General features: G+C 38.8%; 2 protein-coding genes across 7 annotated transcripts; both read left to right on the top strand.

The window, feature by feature from the left end:
- The first annotated feature begins 4,998 nt into the window (after positions 1–4,998).
- Positions 4,999–11,779, top strand: LOC148397873 (G protein-coupled receptor-associated protein LMBRD2B-like). 3 transcript variants are annotated; one of them, XM_088377090.1, is made up of 17 exons: positions 4,999–5,161; positions 5,766–5,995; positions 6,063–6,172; positions 6,311–6,409; positions 6,507–6,674; positions 7,204–7,414; positions 7,514–7,588; positions 7,655–7,756; positions 8,077–8,260; positions 8,446–8,627; positions 8,821–8,954; positions 9,032–9,137; positions 9,573–9,670; positions 10,409–10,512; positions 10,644–10,690; positions 11,114–11,219; positions 11,304–11,779. In XM_088377090.1, the coding sequence occupies exons 2-17, from the start codon at positions 5,822–5,824 to the stop codon at positions 11,372–11,374; spliced, it is 1,971 nt and encodes a 656-aa protein (XP_088233216.1). In that variant the 5' UTR covers positions 4,999–5,161; positions 5,766–5,821; the 3' UTR covers positions 11,375–11,779. The 3 variants fall into 3 exon arrangements, with proteins under 3 accessions (XP_088233216.1, XP_088233217.1, XP_088233218.1); XM_088377091.1 differs by lacking the exon at positions 4,999–5,161 and adding an exon at positions 5,162–5,271; XM_088377092.1 differs by lacking the exon at positions 4,999–5,161 and adding an exon at positions 5,245–5,267.
- Positions 11,780–12,288: 509 nt separating this feature from the next.
- golm1 (golgi membrane protein 1) lies at positions 12,289–16,739 on the top strand. Of its 4 annotated transcripts, XM_088375894.1 has the most exons (11): positions 12,289–12,440; positions 12,531–12,641; positions 13,173–13,308; positions 13,499–13,678; positions 13,748–13,802; positions 14,360–14,462; positions 14,674–14,791; positions 14,861–15,020; positions 15,300–15,434; positions 15,886–16,038; positions 16,194–16,739. In XM_088375894.1, the coding sequence occupies exons 3-11, from the start codon at positions 13,180–13,182 to the stop codon at positions 16,289–16,291; spliced, it is 1,131 nt and encodes a 376-aa protein (XP_088232020.1). In that variant the 5' UTR covers positions 12,289–12,440; positions 12,531–12,641; positions 13,173–13,179; the 3' UTR covers positions 16,292–16,739. The 4 variants fall into 4 exon arrangements, with proteins under 4 accessions (XP_088232020.1, XP_088232021.1, XP_088232017.1 ...); XM_088375895.1 differs by having other exon boundaries at positions 12,313–12,531; positions 14,864–15,020; XM_088375891.1 differs by having other exon boundaries at positions 12,313–12,531.
- The last annotated feature ends 93 nt before the right edge of the window (positions 16,740–16,832 follow it).

The raw sequence follows: 16,832 nt of genomic DNA, 5'->3' as shown, positions 1-16,832 counted from the left end.
TTTACAAATGTGTTTTGGAAGGACAACAAATAATATTATTTTTCATCTACTTCTTATGCCACATGGTCACTGTGGAGTTTAGTAAGCAAGGACACAAGATTACAAATACAAGCATCCCTGCTATTTAAAGAGGAAAAATGCTAATGCTAACAAAAGTCCTCAGTTATCATTTTCAAATGTACAAACACTGCATGACTTGCGATATGAGTGACAATTCTTCTGCTAGCTCAACAAAAGAGGTGTTCTGGCTGGACTAAGTTAAAAAATAAATCAAACAAACGCCACAAAAAGTGTTTATCGTTTTGCAAGTGTTAATTCATTCATCATCCGTACCGCTTGTCCTCACAAGGGTCACGGGATATTTTTCAATTGTAGCATCAAAAACATTGTGAAGTGGTGGCATTATTACTCCTGCTTTAGTTCTGCTTTGTGGGAAAGAATAGTGAACGAATCCAGACAGCTGAATGCATCGTTTGTGACTCATGTGGAGGGAGTGCATGTTTGGCAGCCATGTTGAGTTGCATCAGCTCTTTCTCTCTCTCTGCAAAGTTTGCAGCTCAAATATAAGAATCACAACAACTACAAAAACTGGGAAGCTACGTTAACATTCCAATTTTAATCACAGAAAGCTGGTCAAACATTAGCTGAGGAAGAAGAGGCTGAGGCAGGTTTTTGAACATTAAAAACAATGTCATTGTCAATTTTTTTTATCTCTTTTTTAGTTTTTGATGTGTTCGAAATAAATATATCAATCAATCAATCAATCAATCAATCAATCAATCAATCAATCAATCAATCAATCAATCAATCAATCAATCAATGTGTTAGTGGAGGTTTAAAGGAATCATGTTCTATCGCTAGTATCAAGTAACACTATAAAAATGGGTGAAATCAAATAAATAACATTAGAAAAACAAATTAGGCTTTGTAACTGTATAGCTTATATGGCTACGAAGTAGACTGCATTAGGAGAATGAGTGCAATGTAGCACAAACAATTGTGCAAATTGTACATATATTTTACAAATTTAGACAGCAGCTAAGGTAAAAACGGCATATACTATAATCACGCTCAGTCACAGGTGTCGAAAGTAAAGTGTTCGGCATCCTGACATGCTGATGAATCAAAGCTCTGATAGCGATCATCCCTGAAGGTAAGAACCTGAAGAATGAGAATGAATGGAGGGCGAGGCTACTAGCGATGCTAATACAAGTACAATGACCTGAAACAAAACAGTTCAAAGATTCCCGGTCAACAACCCTTCCTAACACCCCCAAAAATCTGCGGGCCGAAGTCGGTCAATGGCTCAGCACCTCGCTTGGTGTTGTGTCGTGTATCGGACCACAGGAAAGGGGAACTGTTTGTTGAACACAGTGACACAACATGTTATTCAGCCTGTGGCTCACGCTACACACACGTGAGCCACAGGTACTGTTTACCTATTAAAGCAATTGGGGTGTATTGGGTGGACACGTCCACAGTGTACTGACAGGTGGGGTCTTTATTCTTAATATTATTTGCTGCAGTGTCAGTTTTATGAGAAACCTTTCTCTCTACTATGCATGGAATTTCAGACTTGAGACCAACTTAACTACAAATCTGAAGCCCCCTCCAGGCAAAAATGCCATTACTTGCAGTGACAAGGGAGCGCCACTCATGTCAAAATGTGTTGACTGCGAACAATGTATTGCATTGATGTAATGTTATGCATTTAACACAAGTGAAATGAGCTACTCAGACTTTTGTAATGTAAACCCTTAACCCATAACACACACCTATGAAGAATCACAAATTTGCAAAAAACTAACTTTTTTTACAGTTCTACTAGTTATTAACGAAGGAATACAGACCATTTGAAGGTCTATCACTGGATCACTAAAGCCAAGGTCAGGCTGTGCGTATGTTTGTGTGTGTGTTTGTGTGTGGAAGCCCACGTGCAGTGTGTGTGTGCAGCACGTGTGTTTTGGGGACATCTGTTCTGATAATCATACAGAGTAAAGCTGCATAAAAATGACATGAACAAATTAGCAAAATGTTCGAGAGCAGTTTTGGATGTAATGATCGCCTCATTAGTTTTTCCTCTATATTCTCAATTTTTCTTGTCATTGGACTTTTTCAAAGTGAAGGAAAACTTTTTCTTTTTTTAACCAAAATCAGGTCTTTGTACAGTTGTTAAGCATATTAAAGCATTGTCGGGTAGTAATTATCTTGTGCTTAATATTGAAAGTTTAATGAACCACTGATGAATTAATCGATTAAACATTTATTTCAAACATGTAAAAAAAAGAACTAAAAAAATGCAATTTAATTATTTTCCCCTACTGAACAAATGAGGCCGTGTTCCATTGAGTGAAAGTGAAGATGTTCACTTTGTTATTACATAATGCCTCAACTTTCCAAACTGACAGTTACCGTTACATAATCTCCAAAAGTTGTGTGAAATCCAAACACTTACGACCATCTTGAACAATCCACTCACAAGGTGTGTTCCAAAATACGTAAACAGATATATTTAATGTATATACTATGTTCTTTAAAGCTAATATAAAGACCTACAAAGCAAAACAAATAACACCCATCTCCCTTACATTCCCATCACTGAGCGTAAAGCTTTAAAGCGGGAACCCCTACTATTCTTGACCCTGGCCTCAGTGATCCACATGGCATCCACACACACACACATGCACACACACACACACACATACACACACACACACAGACACACACACACTACTTAAATGTTCTCTCTTTCTCACAACTGCACGCAGTTAGCGTAACTCTACCAAGGCCACGCTGCTCCCAAGGGCCTGATGTATCCAGGACAGGTTATAAGATCTGCTGTCCGAAGTGGCCCCCCAGGGATGCAGCAGAACTGGGGCCGCATTGTTTCATCATCATTGTGCATGAGGGTTTCCCATGGATCAGGTGTTGTGAGCCAAGAGAGGGAGAGTCTCAGCGCGCTCATTTCTGTCGTTCAGTGACTCACATGGTCACGTGCTGTTTTGACGCTGAGGCCAGCACGGACCCCACAATTTGAACTCGGCTGCTCACCAAAACAGCAGCACCTACTAAGGCATGTAAACGTCTCAGATGGATTGAAGCACGAAGCTCCACCTTGCCCTACACACACACACACTACCCACTGACAGGCCAGGACTTGCTGAAATAAGTTACAGTGGTGTAGTATTTTATTGTAAACAACAACATCTGTGAGAAGTTAATGCCCCACCTAAAAGTGTGTACCTCAGATGCCACAAAAATGCACAAGTATATGCCTCAGATGCTACAAAAATGAAGCAAAGAACTACTTTTGTCTAGTCAAAGCTCTCAACTCACTTCAACTCAACTCATCAGATTGTGCCAAAGCAATACTGCTATTGTTTACTGCTTATGGCATTACTTCTCTTATTGCTTTGGCCGAAGCGGAAAACCAGCACCTGTGAGTCAGTAACGATTATGAGTGACAAAGGGCCACTATCAAATGAATAAATGAATGAGTGACTGAGTGAATAAATAAGTAAACAACAAATAAGAACTACAAATAGTATGGCTTCACTGTGTTTAGGAAAATATTGAATACAGTTGGAGGCTTCAACAAATAAAATTTGTCTTCAAGAACAAACAATAATAACTTATATTCCATACATTCTTTCGTCTGTACTTCTATTCATTGGTTATTCAATTATAAAGATCGGCCTTCGAGGGCCATTTTTTGATTTTGGTAGCATCTAGTGGTGAGAGTGCAGTGTGACACCAGTATTTGGATGTCAAGAGTTTATATGAAAAATACAGTATACATAAAAACATAAATAAAAACACAATTATCGGATAAGAAAACTACCAGGAAAATTACAAAAATACCAAAATAAAGAAAAACAAAATATCAGATGGAAATATACAGCACAAACACTACAAAACTTAAATGATCAAAATCAAAAAAAAATAAAAACACACTATTTTTACCAGTGATTATAGTTTAGTCTACTTTAGTAGCTACTTAGGGTAATCCCAGAAAGGGTTGAAGTGCACCAGTAGACTGACAGATGGGCTCACTAATGAGTACCGGTACTTGCAACTGCTGCTAGTCCTTCGCCGAACATATTCAACGACTTTTTCAACAAAATGGACAATTTTCTAGATGAAGGAAGCGAATATTGGGATTTTTTGGGCCCTGGCTGGATAGATGGCCCTGATGGAGGGTGGTCCACTTGTTTGATTTTGGTGGAGCACATGTGCCTGGACCTGCTGGGTCAAATGGACTTTCTGCTGGAGCAAAGAGAAGCATGCTTCAGAATGTCAGGCCCGCTTTATTCGGACGACCTTTACGTGTGGCTGTTCCATCACATCTGATCATAATATGCGGAACACAATGGATACATAAATAACAAAGATTGTGGTATAAAATGCAGTTTCTCAAATGTTGGAACAATTTTGGGTTTGAATTATTTGCACTAATGCTGACTAAAATGCTGTGAAGAATGTTCTCTAGCTGCATTATTCGAATGTATTAACTGTCAATTGGATAAATTGTGTTGTTTTGTTGGCACAAAAAAAAAATACAATAGGATTTAGTAAAAATTGTAGAAAAAAAAACTCTGAAAATCTGAAATATAAGATAAAACAATCAATAATAACAAACAGCAAAATTGATACTAATACAAAAAATATTACATGAAAATGCACAAATGTCATACATATACAGACTACTACTGACTGCTACTTCGCCTACTACAACTAGTAGCCTATAATAATAATGATAATAATAATAATAATAATAATAATAATAATAATAATAATAATAATATGTATGCACTCATGGTTTCCAGCAGTCTTCCCTAAAACTCTCAACTCGTTGTTAAAATAACAACTTAGATAGAAAATATAAATCTAACTTGTTTTCCTGTGGTGTATTTATTAAAATTTAGTTTTGAAATATCTGTGCATTATTCCGAAATTTTATTTTTAGATCCGGTTACATGGTTTCCGGTCAGGTCGTATAACTACAAAACCCACAATTCTATGCGGCACTAGTCAACGAGCGAATTAACGAATGTTGTTTTTTTATTTTTAAAGTTGTTATGCAATGTAATTTCAAAGGTTGTGCGCTTTTGTATGGGAGTCCACGTCACAAGAACAAAGTGTCAGCATCTTGATCCTTGAGGTAAGAAGTCACTTTTGAACGTCTAAAATGGGGTAAAAGGGGCTAAATGTCAAAGTAAACGATGGTCGACGAATCTGTTTGAATGAGCCGAAACATAACGGGGCTAGTAGGTGATGACACTTTGAGCAAAGCTTTTCATAAATGTCTTTTAATACATTTTTATCGATAGAGTTGTGGAGAGCGTTCTATTAATAGTGAAACAACCACACTATGCTAGCAAGCAGACATTTACAGCCCACTATCAGTAAAACATTTTTGATCAACTGCAATTAAGTAAAATACAAACATTTTAATCTATATGAAACATACAAGATAAGATCAAAATGAAAATATAGGCATTTAATATTATACATTTAAAATAAAATATCTGATGACAAATACAGAAACATAAGACAACAGAAACACAATGTAAAACAATAAAGAAAAAAAGATATACAAATGTTAAATGAACAATACATACATAAATAGACCAAAAAAACTGACAAACTATCACTATCATCTGGGGTGAACACAGGTTACACAGCTTATTAGTTCTTACGCTTGACTTGACAAACACAGACCTTGACAATTATAAAATAAACTGAATGCCTCTACTAATGTGCAGTTGAAGTTCCATCATGACGTCCTGACACCGGCCCCTGCTTGCGTCTGCCCGTCATAATGAGCGCCTTGGCGCTGGGCCTGGTACTCGTAGCTGTGTTCTTTCTGGCGCTCGCCCTCCTACATCGTTATGGTGACTTGAGGACGCAGCAGCGCATGGTCCTGCTGGGGACGCTGACGTCCTGGTACCTCTGCTTCCTTATCGTTTTTGTCCTGCCGCTGGATGTCAGTACGGTATGTACACATGTACATTGTTTCGCGTATGCTTCAGTAAGGATTTTTAAGTGTGCTTCTTTTTCAGACCATCTACAATCAGTGTCTGTTGGATAATGCTCCTCATCCTCCCCCTGTTACCCCAACAAGAATTTCTTACATGACAGAAAATACCTCAACCCTTTATCCAACCAAGAGGTAACGAAGATACATACAGCAGGGTTGACAAAATTAGAAATATTTGACAAAATGTAAAAAAATCAAACACAAATATTACAGACATTGAAAAAACAACAGAATACATTTGCAAATATTGGTGATTGTGTGTGTTGTTAGCACACCAAGTGTGTGTGAAAAGCCATGGAGTTATATACCGGATGGTGTTCTACCTGTCTTCTGGAGAGTTGTCTATTGGACCTCTCAGTTTCTCACCTGGTAAGACCCCAGTCACACACACGCATGCTCTTTCTATGGTGCCTAATAAAGTGGGTGTACACTGTGTAACCCATCCTCTGTGATTGTATGCATGCAGGTTGCTGCTGCCCTTCATGCAGTCTTATGCGCGGTCGGGAGCATTCTCCCTGGTTGGAAAGGTGAAAGCAGCCCTTGTTGAGAATGCCATCTACTACGGCAGCTACCTGCTCATCTTCATCTGTCTGTTCATCTACGTCGCTGTGCATCCGCAGTGGCGACTATCGTGGTCAGTTCTCATTGACGCTGTCGGACAGATGATTATTTGCCTCACTGTGTTCTACGAATGAAACGGTATTAATATTTCTCACAATTAAGATGACAAAAAATGTCCGGATTGTCACTATTATCATTACAATGCTAAAATAAAAGCATAAAAAATAGATTTGAATACAAGGATATTAGAGAACCAATACATATTTTTATCTCATAGTAAAAAATCTGAGAGGAGGAAAAAACAACAAAAACAAATCATAAAAAGTACTAGACACACTTATACACACACTTAGAAATAAAAAAAATAATAAAAAAATGCTAATTTACTAGACGAAAAAGAACAAATGTAAGATGAAAAAAAGAAAAAATATGAGGTGAAAAGTACATGAAGCAAAATCCCCAAACAAAAAGTTTAGAAACAAAGTCAAAGTTAAAAGAGAAAAATACAAATATATTAGAGGGACAAAACATTACACAGACGTCAGATAAAGAAATACTATAATAAATACAATTTCAAATGTATCTTGGTCACCTTTGTTCAGGACTGAGTTTGAGACCATTGGCATCACAGCCGCCAACACGTGGGGCCTTTTTCTCCTTGTGCTTTTGCTGGGCTACGGCTTGGTGGAAATACCACGTTCCTATTGGCTGTCGTCTTCCCATGACTACTTACTGGCCAAGACCTACTTCAAGGTGGCAAAAATGGCCAGCGAGAAGGCGGCGGCTGAGGAGAACTTGGCCGATGTCATGGAGGTGAGTGCTCTTCTTTTAAATAATACTAGGATTATTTTCAAACTAAATAAACGAGCTGAAAGAAGTTTGTGTTACAAATGTTTGTTCTGATGTTATCAGGAAGTGTCAGCCATCAATGCTTCAGTCAAGTCCAACCACCCGCTCAGGAAGTGTGTGGATACTGTTTTGACAAAGGTAAATTGTCAAGTAGCCTATTTGCTCATTTTGTGTTCTAAATATACTAAAATCAAGTCACTTCAGTGTCCTATAGAGTACCAGGAGATGAGCAGCGATGTGCAACATCCATGTGAAGATCTACCCGTCCTTACAACTAAAAGAGGCCTTGCTCAACTGCACAAAAAAGTACATGAAGTGACCTTGTTGCAATGCACATGATAATACACAATAAAAAAAAGTACACTGAAATTCCTATCCAAAAATACAAGAATTGTATACGGAAATATGCAAATTTGATATTTGAAAATATCGTATTTTATTTATTCTTCCAAAATACTAGATAAAAACTAAATATTGCATCATCAAAAGAGTAATCCATGAGTAACACTCACCGTTAGTCAATACTTTGTAATAAATAACACCCCCCCATCACTGACCACTTTTATAGATTTGTGAAAATCATTAACTCACTCAAATTTGGATACAGGAAATAATATGTTTTTCAGGTGATCTCAGCTGTGCAGTGGTGTCGTCAAACTCGTGTTCAGTGGTCCGAGTTAGTGAAGAACATTGTCCATCTGGAAGATGTCGTGAAGAGCCGCAGCAACCCGTCATGCCACTTTATGCGCAGCTTTGCAACAACAGAGCATGATGGCTACATCCGAAGGTTTATTTACACTCCCAAAGTTGGTGAGTGTGAACATTGTCCTATTTTGTGTGATTATTTTGAATCTTTTGACTGTTTGTGGGCAAGGAGTGGTACAGTTCTCAACGTACACCTCATTTTACTTACGCCACTGGCATTTTACTTACCCCATCTCAAAATTGGACTGGTCTTAGTATTGTGTATGTGTTTATGCATGTGTGTTGTCCAGAGTGGTATTGGGAGTGTGTGTTCCGTCAGGTCTTCTATAAGCTGCTGGCGCTGCTGCTCTTCTTCCTCTCAGTGACAGTGGTGTGGTCCGAGTGCACTTTCTTTAGCGTGCATCCGGTTCTTTCCCTCCTCGCCATTATCGTCCGCATAACTGAACAGCAACGCTACTACATTTGTACCGAGGTGGGCATTGAGTTGGGCGCCTTTGAAAACACATCACACATTTTGTGCATGTTTTTAATTGTTTAGGATTAGAGTTGACTCATTTATGAGAAGGCTGCTCTTCAAACTGGCTAATTTCAGTCATACCACATAGGTTGTATAATTCTTTTTTATGTGAATTGAAAAAAAAGAAAAAGCATAATGTGTCCACCAGGTGGTCTGCTTCGTCACGGTCCTCTTCCTGTGCGTTTGCGTCTACACCACCGTGTTCCAGATTCGTATATTCAACTACTACTACCTGGCGCCTCATCACCAGACGGACGCCTACAGCCTACAGTTTAGCGGCATGTATGCACAGCACACTCATGGTCACATTACTATGTATACACCACATGCATGTAAGGTGACATGTGTTATCATTCAAGGTTGTTTTGTCGTCTGACTCCACCCCTGTGCCTCAACTTCCTGGGTCTGATCCATATGGATCCCGCCGTGTCCCAAGAAGACAGAATACGGACGTCCTACACATCTGTGGGTGAATTTGCTATCATAACATATTGAGATGAAGCTTAGGAGGAGTCGTTCTGTGACAATATTTTTTTCTCAAATCACTTCATTTCAGCCTCATTTAACTTAAATCAGAATGCCACCAATCTGTTCCAGCCTTACACCCAAAAGATTTTGCAATTCGTTCGACTACACAAACACCTTGCTCATTGTTTCCCTACAATTTCAATCTTTAATGTAATGGACTTGATCTTCTGCTTCTATTCTGCATGCTTTAAATCCAGTGCAAAACTCAACAAACACTTTCATTGCACGGTAACAAATATGAACGGATGTTAATCACATAAGTACAAAAACCATCCTAATGACTGCTTGTAACTGGAAATCTTGTTTGTTGCATTTGTAAGTCAAAGTACCTCTATGATGACTGACACTTGCTTATTTTTATGTGCCGACTAGATAATGGGCTCAATGCATCTGCTGTCCTTCATATCCAAAGGGTTCTACATTTACTACCCTGTGTTGATATTGCTGCTCTGCTTTGGCACCATCTACAAGTAAGCTATTAAATACTATTGTCTTGCATTTGGGTCGGGAATTGAGAATTAAGTGGAACCAAACAGGAATGAAAAACTAGCAGGAAATTCATGCAAGCATCAAACTTTCAAGTTGCAGTGATTGACATGACTCAGCAGACTAGAAAAACAAAACATTCTTCTGCTCAATACTCCCCATGTGTTGTGAAATAATATTGTGGAAAGAGGTTTCAATTTAAATATGATAAAACATCTCTGGATACACAGAATAGTTGATCGTGTCCTGTCCAAAGTCAGGATTGGGCAATTAAATTTAAACCAGTAAAATCAATTTTATTGAACCAACATGATTAATCTGAACCAATATAAAAATGCAAAACCTCTTCTGAAAAAAATTAATTCATAGATTTGATATTAGTGTGGTGGTTAAAAATAGCTCTTGGGGAAATTCATAGTCAAGTTCATGAAAACAACAAGTTTAAACTATTTCATCTCATCCCAAAAAAATCATTCAAGCAACCGGAGTCAGAACTGGAATTCAAAAGGTCATCCTAATTTTTCTCAATCAAGATAACCTTTAATTAATCATCGGCACAAAAATGAAGGCATTTCTCAGTGACAACCAAGCTCGTTAGTGTTATACGTAGGTCAGTGTCATTTCATGGAAAAATTAAATACTCGGGACTCTCTAAACATTTGAAGAGTATTGTACTTACAATGCTCATTAATTGGGAATTTCATGTGTGCATGTTTTTCTAGCCTGGGTTCTCGGTGTTTGAACCTCCTGGGCGTCCATCAGTATGTTGCTGATGACCACCTGAGCTCCGACCTGGTGGATGAGGGCAAGGAGCTTGTCAGGAGAGGTCGTCTTCATGTTGGCACTTCACCAGTTGCTATAAATTATTACCCAATTATATCTTCCTTTAAAAAAAAAAATAATAATAAAAAAATTCCCCCTAGGCGATATCAATTGTGTTGACACTTTGTTTTGCAGAAAGAAGAAAAAGACAGAAACGTGAGGATGCTCAAAGTGGAAGATTGGTTAGTATTTTGCATTGTACTAAATACACTTCATTAATTATTCTTCACCCAAACCCCAAAATTAATTGAGGAACACCTCTAAAATCAGGAGAAACACATGTTTTCTGTTAGTGGCTGGGGTTAGAACACCATAAAGCATTTTGGGTTAACTTATTTTTTCACTTGTATGACAGGAATGTTAGCAAAAACATATTTTTTTTATATATAGATTACATTTACAGTGGTTATCTATTCAAAGTGTTGACTTGTTAAGCTTAATGACAGTTAAGAATGTTTAATGTGAGTTGAACATCTCACCTCTAAAGTTTACGATGGTCAGCTCAAGGGCCCGTGTTCAACTTTATAAATTCCAGTGTTTTAAGACTTTATTCACCATTTATTACCCCCCCCCATTTTGTTGTTGTTGTGATAATGTATTGATAGGCATGGAGAGAGAGATATGGAGGAGTGCAAAGTGCCTCCGGGGGAAGCAGAACTGGTTACTCTGAAATTAAAGACAACCGGGAAACACAAACTCAGAGAAGCAGTGGTAACTCGATCCTCAAATATGTAATTTGGTACTTAATTGGTACTTTGACTAGAAGTTTCACACAATATTATTTTGTCTTTGCAGTTGTCTCTTTCGATTGGGGTGAGGTGGATGAGCAGCAGAGTTTACTGCACAGCAATGACAACGATGCATGATGACCGAACAAAACGTTTGCTCCATTGGCAACCACTTTGTTCAACACTGTCCGTTGTCCAACATTATTGTTGAACGGTTCGACTGTAGTACTAATATTTTGTTATATTTGATATCCAGAAGGCTAAAAGGGAAGAAAGTATGCCAACATTGTTTAAAATAGACTTTCTTTGGGAAGGTCTTGATGAAATTACTCAGGAAAAATCGGAAAACTGCATGTGTGAGTCTGGGAAATGGGAAATTTGCCAGAGCATTAATGTCATCTTTTCTGATGCTTTTTTTCCACTTCATGCACTTCTAGAAACTGTGAACATCCATTAATGATGTGCGTTGGGTTTTGTATTTCTACAAATGTTTTTTTTAAATGTTGGATTTATTTGATAAGTTATTAAAGAATACAAATGTAACTTTTTGTAGTTTTCTTTTTTGAGATTTACAAAATTAACAATTTGTGACCTCTTGATTTTCCGTCGTAAAAAAATGCAACCCGCAGACATTTTGTGTTGCCCTCAATGTCAGTCGTGAAAACTGAAAACAAGCTATCTCAGCAACATGAAAGTTATGCTTCGTTCATATTCGTCGGAAAAAAAAAAAGTTATTACCAGGAAGCAACAGGTTGAAAATAAATGTTGCTGCCAATGTTAGGTGTAAATGGGAACGTCTCGTAAAAGAATACCAACGAGTTATTCTGCCTTTAGTATCCTTTATTATTATAAAATATAAATTGGCTATCGTCATTTATTTTATTATTATTTTTTACGTTTTGACAATGTTTGCTCCGTTTCGTCTTAGTGACAAATAGACAATTGTATTTGGCGTCCAAAAAACGCCACCACCAGTTACAAGTGAGCAGTTTGGTGCAATATTCCAAATATTTTAACAGTTAAATATTTATATTTTCCTCCTTAAAATACGTCATCGCCACGCTTGATTTTTTACGACAGCACTGGAACGCAACACCTGCGGTCCCAGTCAACACGGGACACACCGTAAAAAGAAGTATGTTGCCATTCGTGTTTGGCCATTAACTCAAACGTCAATTACAACACTGCGTAATGTGCCTTTGCTGTAAGTCGGGGCAACGCCGCGACACAATAAGATCCTAAGGCGTCGAATCATTTGGGCGACGCATCCATCTCCTGTCTTTGACTTTACCAGGGTAAGATGATGCTAACCTCTTAGCAAGCTAACGTGTCAAGAGAGAAGAACTGAAGAAGGAACGATAGCTGAATGCGCGTTAGCTTAGAGTCTAAGCTGCCTTTATAGCAGGTTAGTTTATTTAACTTTAAGGAAACATATTATTGACTTTCATTTTAAAGTCATTAGCTAACGATCAGTGGGATGTGTTATCAGGCAATGCTAACGACGTGATAAAGATTCTGCCATTGTCTACATCATACGGCGCTTTAGCTTGATGTATGTGAGCTTTGTTTATTCAAAGCTATGATTTAGGTCGACTCATCTGTTCTGCTATCCAGTGCTGGCGTGTCATTACATCGTCAACGCCCATTTCCATCGCAAACTACAACCGTAGTTGTTGTTAGCAGCATGAAAACTGAACTAAAATTTCAAATGTAGCAATAATAATAAAAAAACACTAAATAAATTCCATTAATTTACATGCGTTCCAACATTATACTGCAGCTCTGCTTACGGTTTCGCTTTGACATGATTTTCCAGACTTGCCTGGCCGCCGCTTTAAAGTTCTTTTCTAGTCTAGTCTCCAGTTTGTGTGAATATTATTATCGATTCGTTGTGTTGCTTGATTATTGTCAATCACCCACTTGTGTGTGTTTGTAGACAAGTCATGGGTGGTCTGGTCAACGGGCGGCGAGGAGGAAGGGCTCCGCCTTTAATGATTGGTGCCCTGGTTGCCTGCATCTTGCTTCTGGGCTTCAACTACTGGGTGTCCAGCTCACGTAACCTTGAGCTACAGGTAACAGCTTTCCGTTATATCGTCCACGTAGCATGTTTGATCGTAATTTTCTGTCTAATCTTAACCAACATTTAGATTATGTTTGAGTTCGGAGCAGCAATTTCCATCATCCTAATTTAAATGTTCTAAGCCTTGGTGGAGGTTTGTGTGACACCATCATCAGAATGCCTCCCGTGTGTCTTGGCGACAGACAAAGCTATACGAACTGGAGGGTAAACTGCGTCGCGGGGCGGTAGAGCGCGGCGCTGACGAAGTGAAGAAATACGAGTTCCAGAAGGAGATCGACAGGCAGAAGGATGAGATTGACCTCATTGAGAATCGCTATAAGAAACAGCTCGAGGGTCTCCAGAATACCTGCAGCCAGGAGAAGGTCCAACATAAATCTAATCACCAAGTTAATTACCATGCTAAACTCACTTTGTGATACTTTTTTCTGCAGGTAAAACTGCAGCAGAACATTTCCACCAGTACCAAAACGATACAAGAACTTAAAGGTAGCCATTTTCTTCTATTAGTGGTGTAAAAAAGGAAAAAAACCAAATGTGCATGTGAAGCCCCTTGAGACATTTCTGTGATTAAGGGCTATTTAAATAGACTTGACATCAATTGTAATATACTGCTAACAGCCATATTTGTTTTTGTACAAATAAAGGCCACCTGCAGTTGCGTAAATAAACATACCATTACAGCATTGGTGAAACGACCGTCAATGTGTTGTGCCAGCCGCGAAGTGTTCGTGTGCCTAATCCGAGATGACTGCTTGCTTATATTAAATACCGACTCGGAGTAGCGGGTTCATTAGCAAAATCAACGTGTACACGGCTGTCGCATAATCCTAATTCTGCATTCAGCTTCATTTTCTTTTCTGACTTCCTCTTTGTGGCAACTGCCCCCGTACTTCCTCCGCCATATTTCCGAATTCTGCCTAGCAACAATTGGCCATGCCAAGCAAGTTTGTCATCATTCTTAATAGATGGAGCTTGTCTTTGTATCCATTTTGTTGTGTATTGAAAACACTTTATTTTTAACTTGACCTCCTTTGTGTTGGCAGGCCAGCTAAATCAAATGAACGATGACCTGGGCAAGCTTCAGAAGGAGCTGCAGGCTTGCCAGAGCAATGTCAAAACCCTCAACGACAAACTCACGTATGACATGTAAGAAACGCCTTTAAGCCAATCTTGTTTGAACGGTGACATCCACACCTTTAGACAATTTGAAGTGAGGAAAACTAACTTTCAGGTGGCGCTACTGAATGAGTATTAAAGGACTACAGCTTTTGTTTATTCAACAGTGAACACACAAACGCAAACACATACTTAGGAATGACATGCTATGGTCAATGTTAACGTGCTTATTTGTGTGTAGGACACACTGTAACTCACAGATCCTCACCCAGAAGGAACTGTGTGACGAGCGAGTGGCCGCCGCCAAACTGGAAGCGGAGAAGAAGATGGCCAAGCTCGACCTCTCAGACGTCACCCAGGTAACTCACCAACGTTCGAAAGGCCTGCTGTTTGAGAGAAATCACATCTCATGACTGGTAAACCGTCAGCAGGATACGAAGGCGGAAAAGCATGGTGCCAAAGTGGAAGCCGCCGCGGCGAACGTGTCCCTGAAGGGCTCGTCTGACTTGAGCCACTCCTCCAACCTCACGACGACAAAAGCCAGCGTGCTTCTCTCTTCGTACGCTAACAACATAGTTCAAGAACAAGGTAAAGCACATTCATAATATGGTACCTTTTATCAACAACTAATTGATCATCATACTAATCGACTATTTAGGTAATCAATTAGTTTGTCACACTGTCAATTTGAGGTCTTGACTTTAAATAAAGAGATAAAATATATTAAAAAAAATCTTTGAAAATAAATTGAAAAAATTGATTATTAGGATTGTTAGTTGCAGCCCTTTTATCCACTTCTCACTTTACATAAATCACATTGTCTAATTAATGTTCAATTGAAATAAAAATAAAGGACTTTTTTTCCAGGTGCTGCAGCGGGCATTGAGGATAGAACTAAAGAGGCCATAAAAATACCTGACGTGGACCTGCTGGCACAGACCAAGAAATCCTCCTTGACACGTAACCAGACACGAGTAGACGGGGCTGCCGCCCAGACACAAGGTGAGAGACACCGAGTGGACTTTTGTGTTTAACAACTGCATACTGTATGTGTAGTGGACGATGGATTATCAATAATGAGACATCATCTCTACTTGCCATCCCCACAAAATGACGACATAAACAAACCTCTCAGTTCTACCATTTTTATCCTCCTCATTCATCGGTTTTTCTACTTGATTCCTCTTTGGCATCCATGGGGGGAGAAGCTGACTAGGGCAGAGGTGTGAGGGCAGAGTAAGTCGCAAATAAAAAAATGAGATTTAGCTGCTGCTGATCGTAATGTGTGCTTTTGACACGCCTGTGAAATAAGACCATTAAAAATAAGTGTCTGACCCAGCGCAATAGCGACATCTATTGGTCAACGTTGGGACCTACATCTAAACATGCAAGATGACCTTCACAATGATGTTTAAGCTTCTGTGCTGGGACATGTCTTGATGTCTTAAAACAGTGAACATGGGAATGAGCCAAGTGCTGAATGAACGGGGGAAAGCGGACTTGATCGCCACGGAGGAGGAACTAAATTATGACCATGATGACAAGCAGGCGCTGGGAGGAGGACTGGAACTGGACAAACAGCAACCTAAACGGGATGCAGCTATAGGTATGTGTGTATTCCGTATTTAAACTTTAAATCATCGTGCCATGATGTTGAAGTTGTTTCTTTTTCTTGAGCTTGCTTTGTGTGTTTCTTGTGTGATTGCACAACAGTAGAGCACAAGTGATTCTTTTTCTATGGCTTTTTTGTGCCCCCCCCAGATAAAGTGATGGAAGATGAGCTGGCTGACTACAATGGCGACGATGACAACGAGGGAGAGTTTGAGACAGACAAGCAAGCTGAACTGGCTCAGAATTAAGGGGAAAACACACACACTCAATTAGTAGATCTACAGTAAGTAAGTAGAAGACTACGCCGTCTGTTTTCTTTGTTGGATAACACACCAAGTGGACATGTAACAAATCGCAGGCCTCTTGGCTGCCGTTTAATAGGTCCAAAACATTCCAACAAAAAGTTTGTTTTTAATAGCAATTTTTACGAGTCATATCTGAGCTTGCAGGTCAGATGTGCTCACTCATCTACCAAATATTTCCACCGAATGAAGTTAGTTAGTTGTTCTGAACAATCTAATAGACCGGAACCATTGAAGAATGAACTCAAATCTTATCTGCACTAGCAGTCAGATCACTTTGATTTTAAGTATGTAGTTGAGAGATTTTTTTTCAATGTGTAAATATATTTTTGACCTGCTGAACAAATTTCTTGCAGAACAAAATCATACAATAAAAGCGGTGTTGATCAGAGGATTTATTGTTCACCATTACTCCTTCTAAGAATAAAATGAAAAGTAAAAGACGATTACTGATAAGTCGTTTTAGATTTTAGGGAACAATAATTTA

This window comes from Syngnathus floridae, chromosome 5, assembly GCF_059516105.1.
Source record: "Syngnathus floridae isolate MCC-2025c chromosome 5, RoL_Sflo_1.0, whole genome shotgun sequence".
Lineage (NCBI taxonomy): Eukaryota > Metazoa > Chordata > Actinopteri > Syngnathiformes > Syngnathidae > Syngnathus > Syngnathus floridae.
Note: the sequence above shows the minus strand (reverse complement) of the source record. Positions and strands in the feature narration are given on the sequence as shown.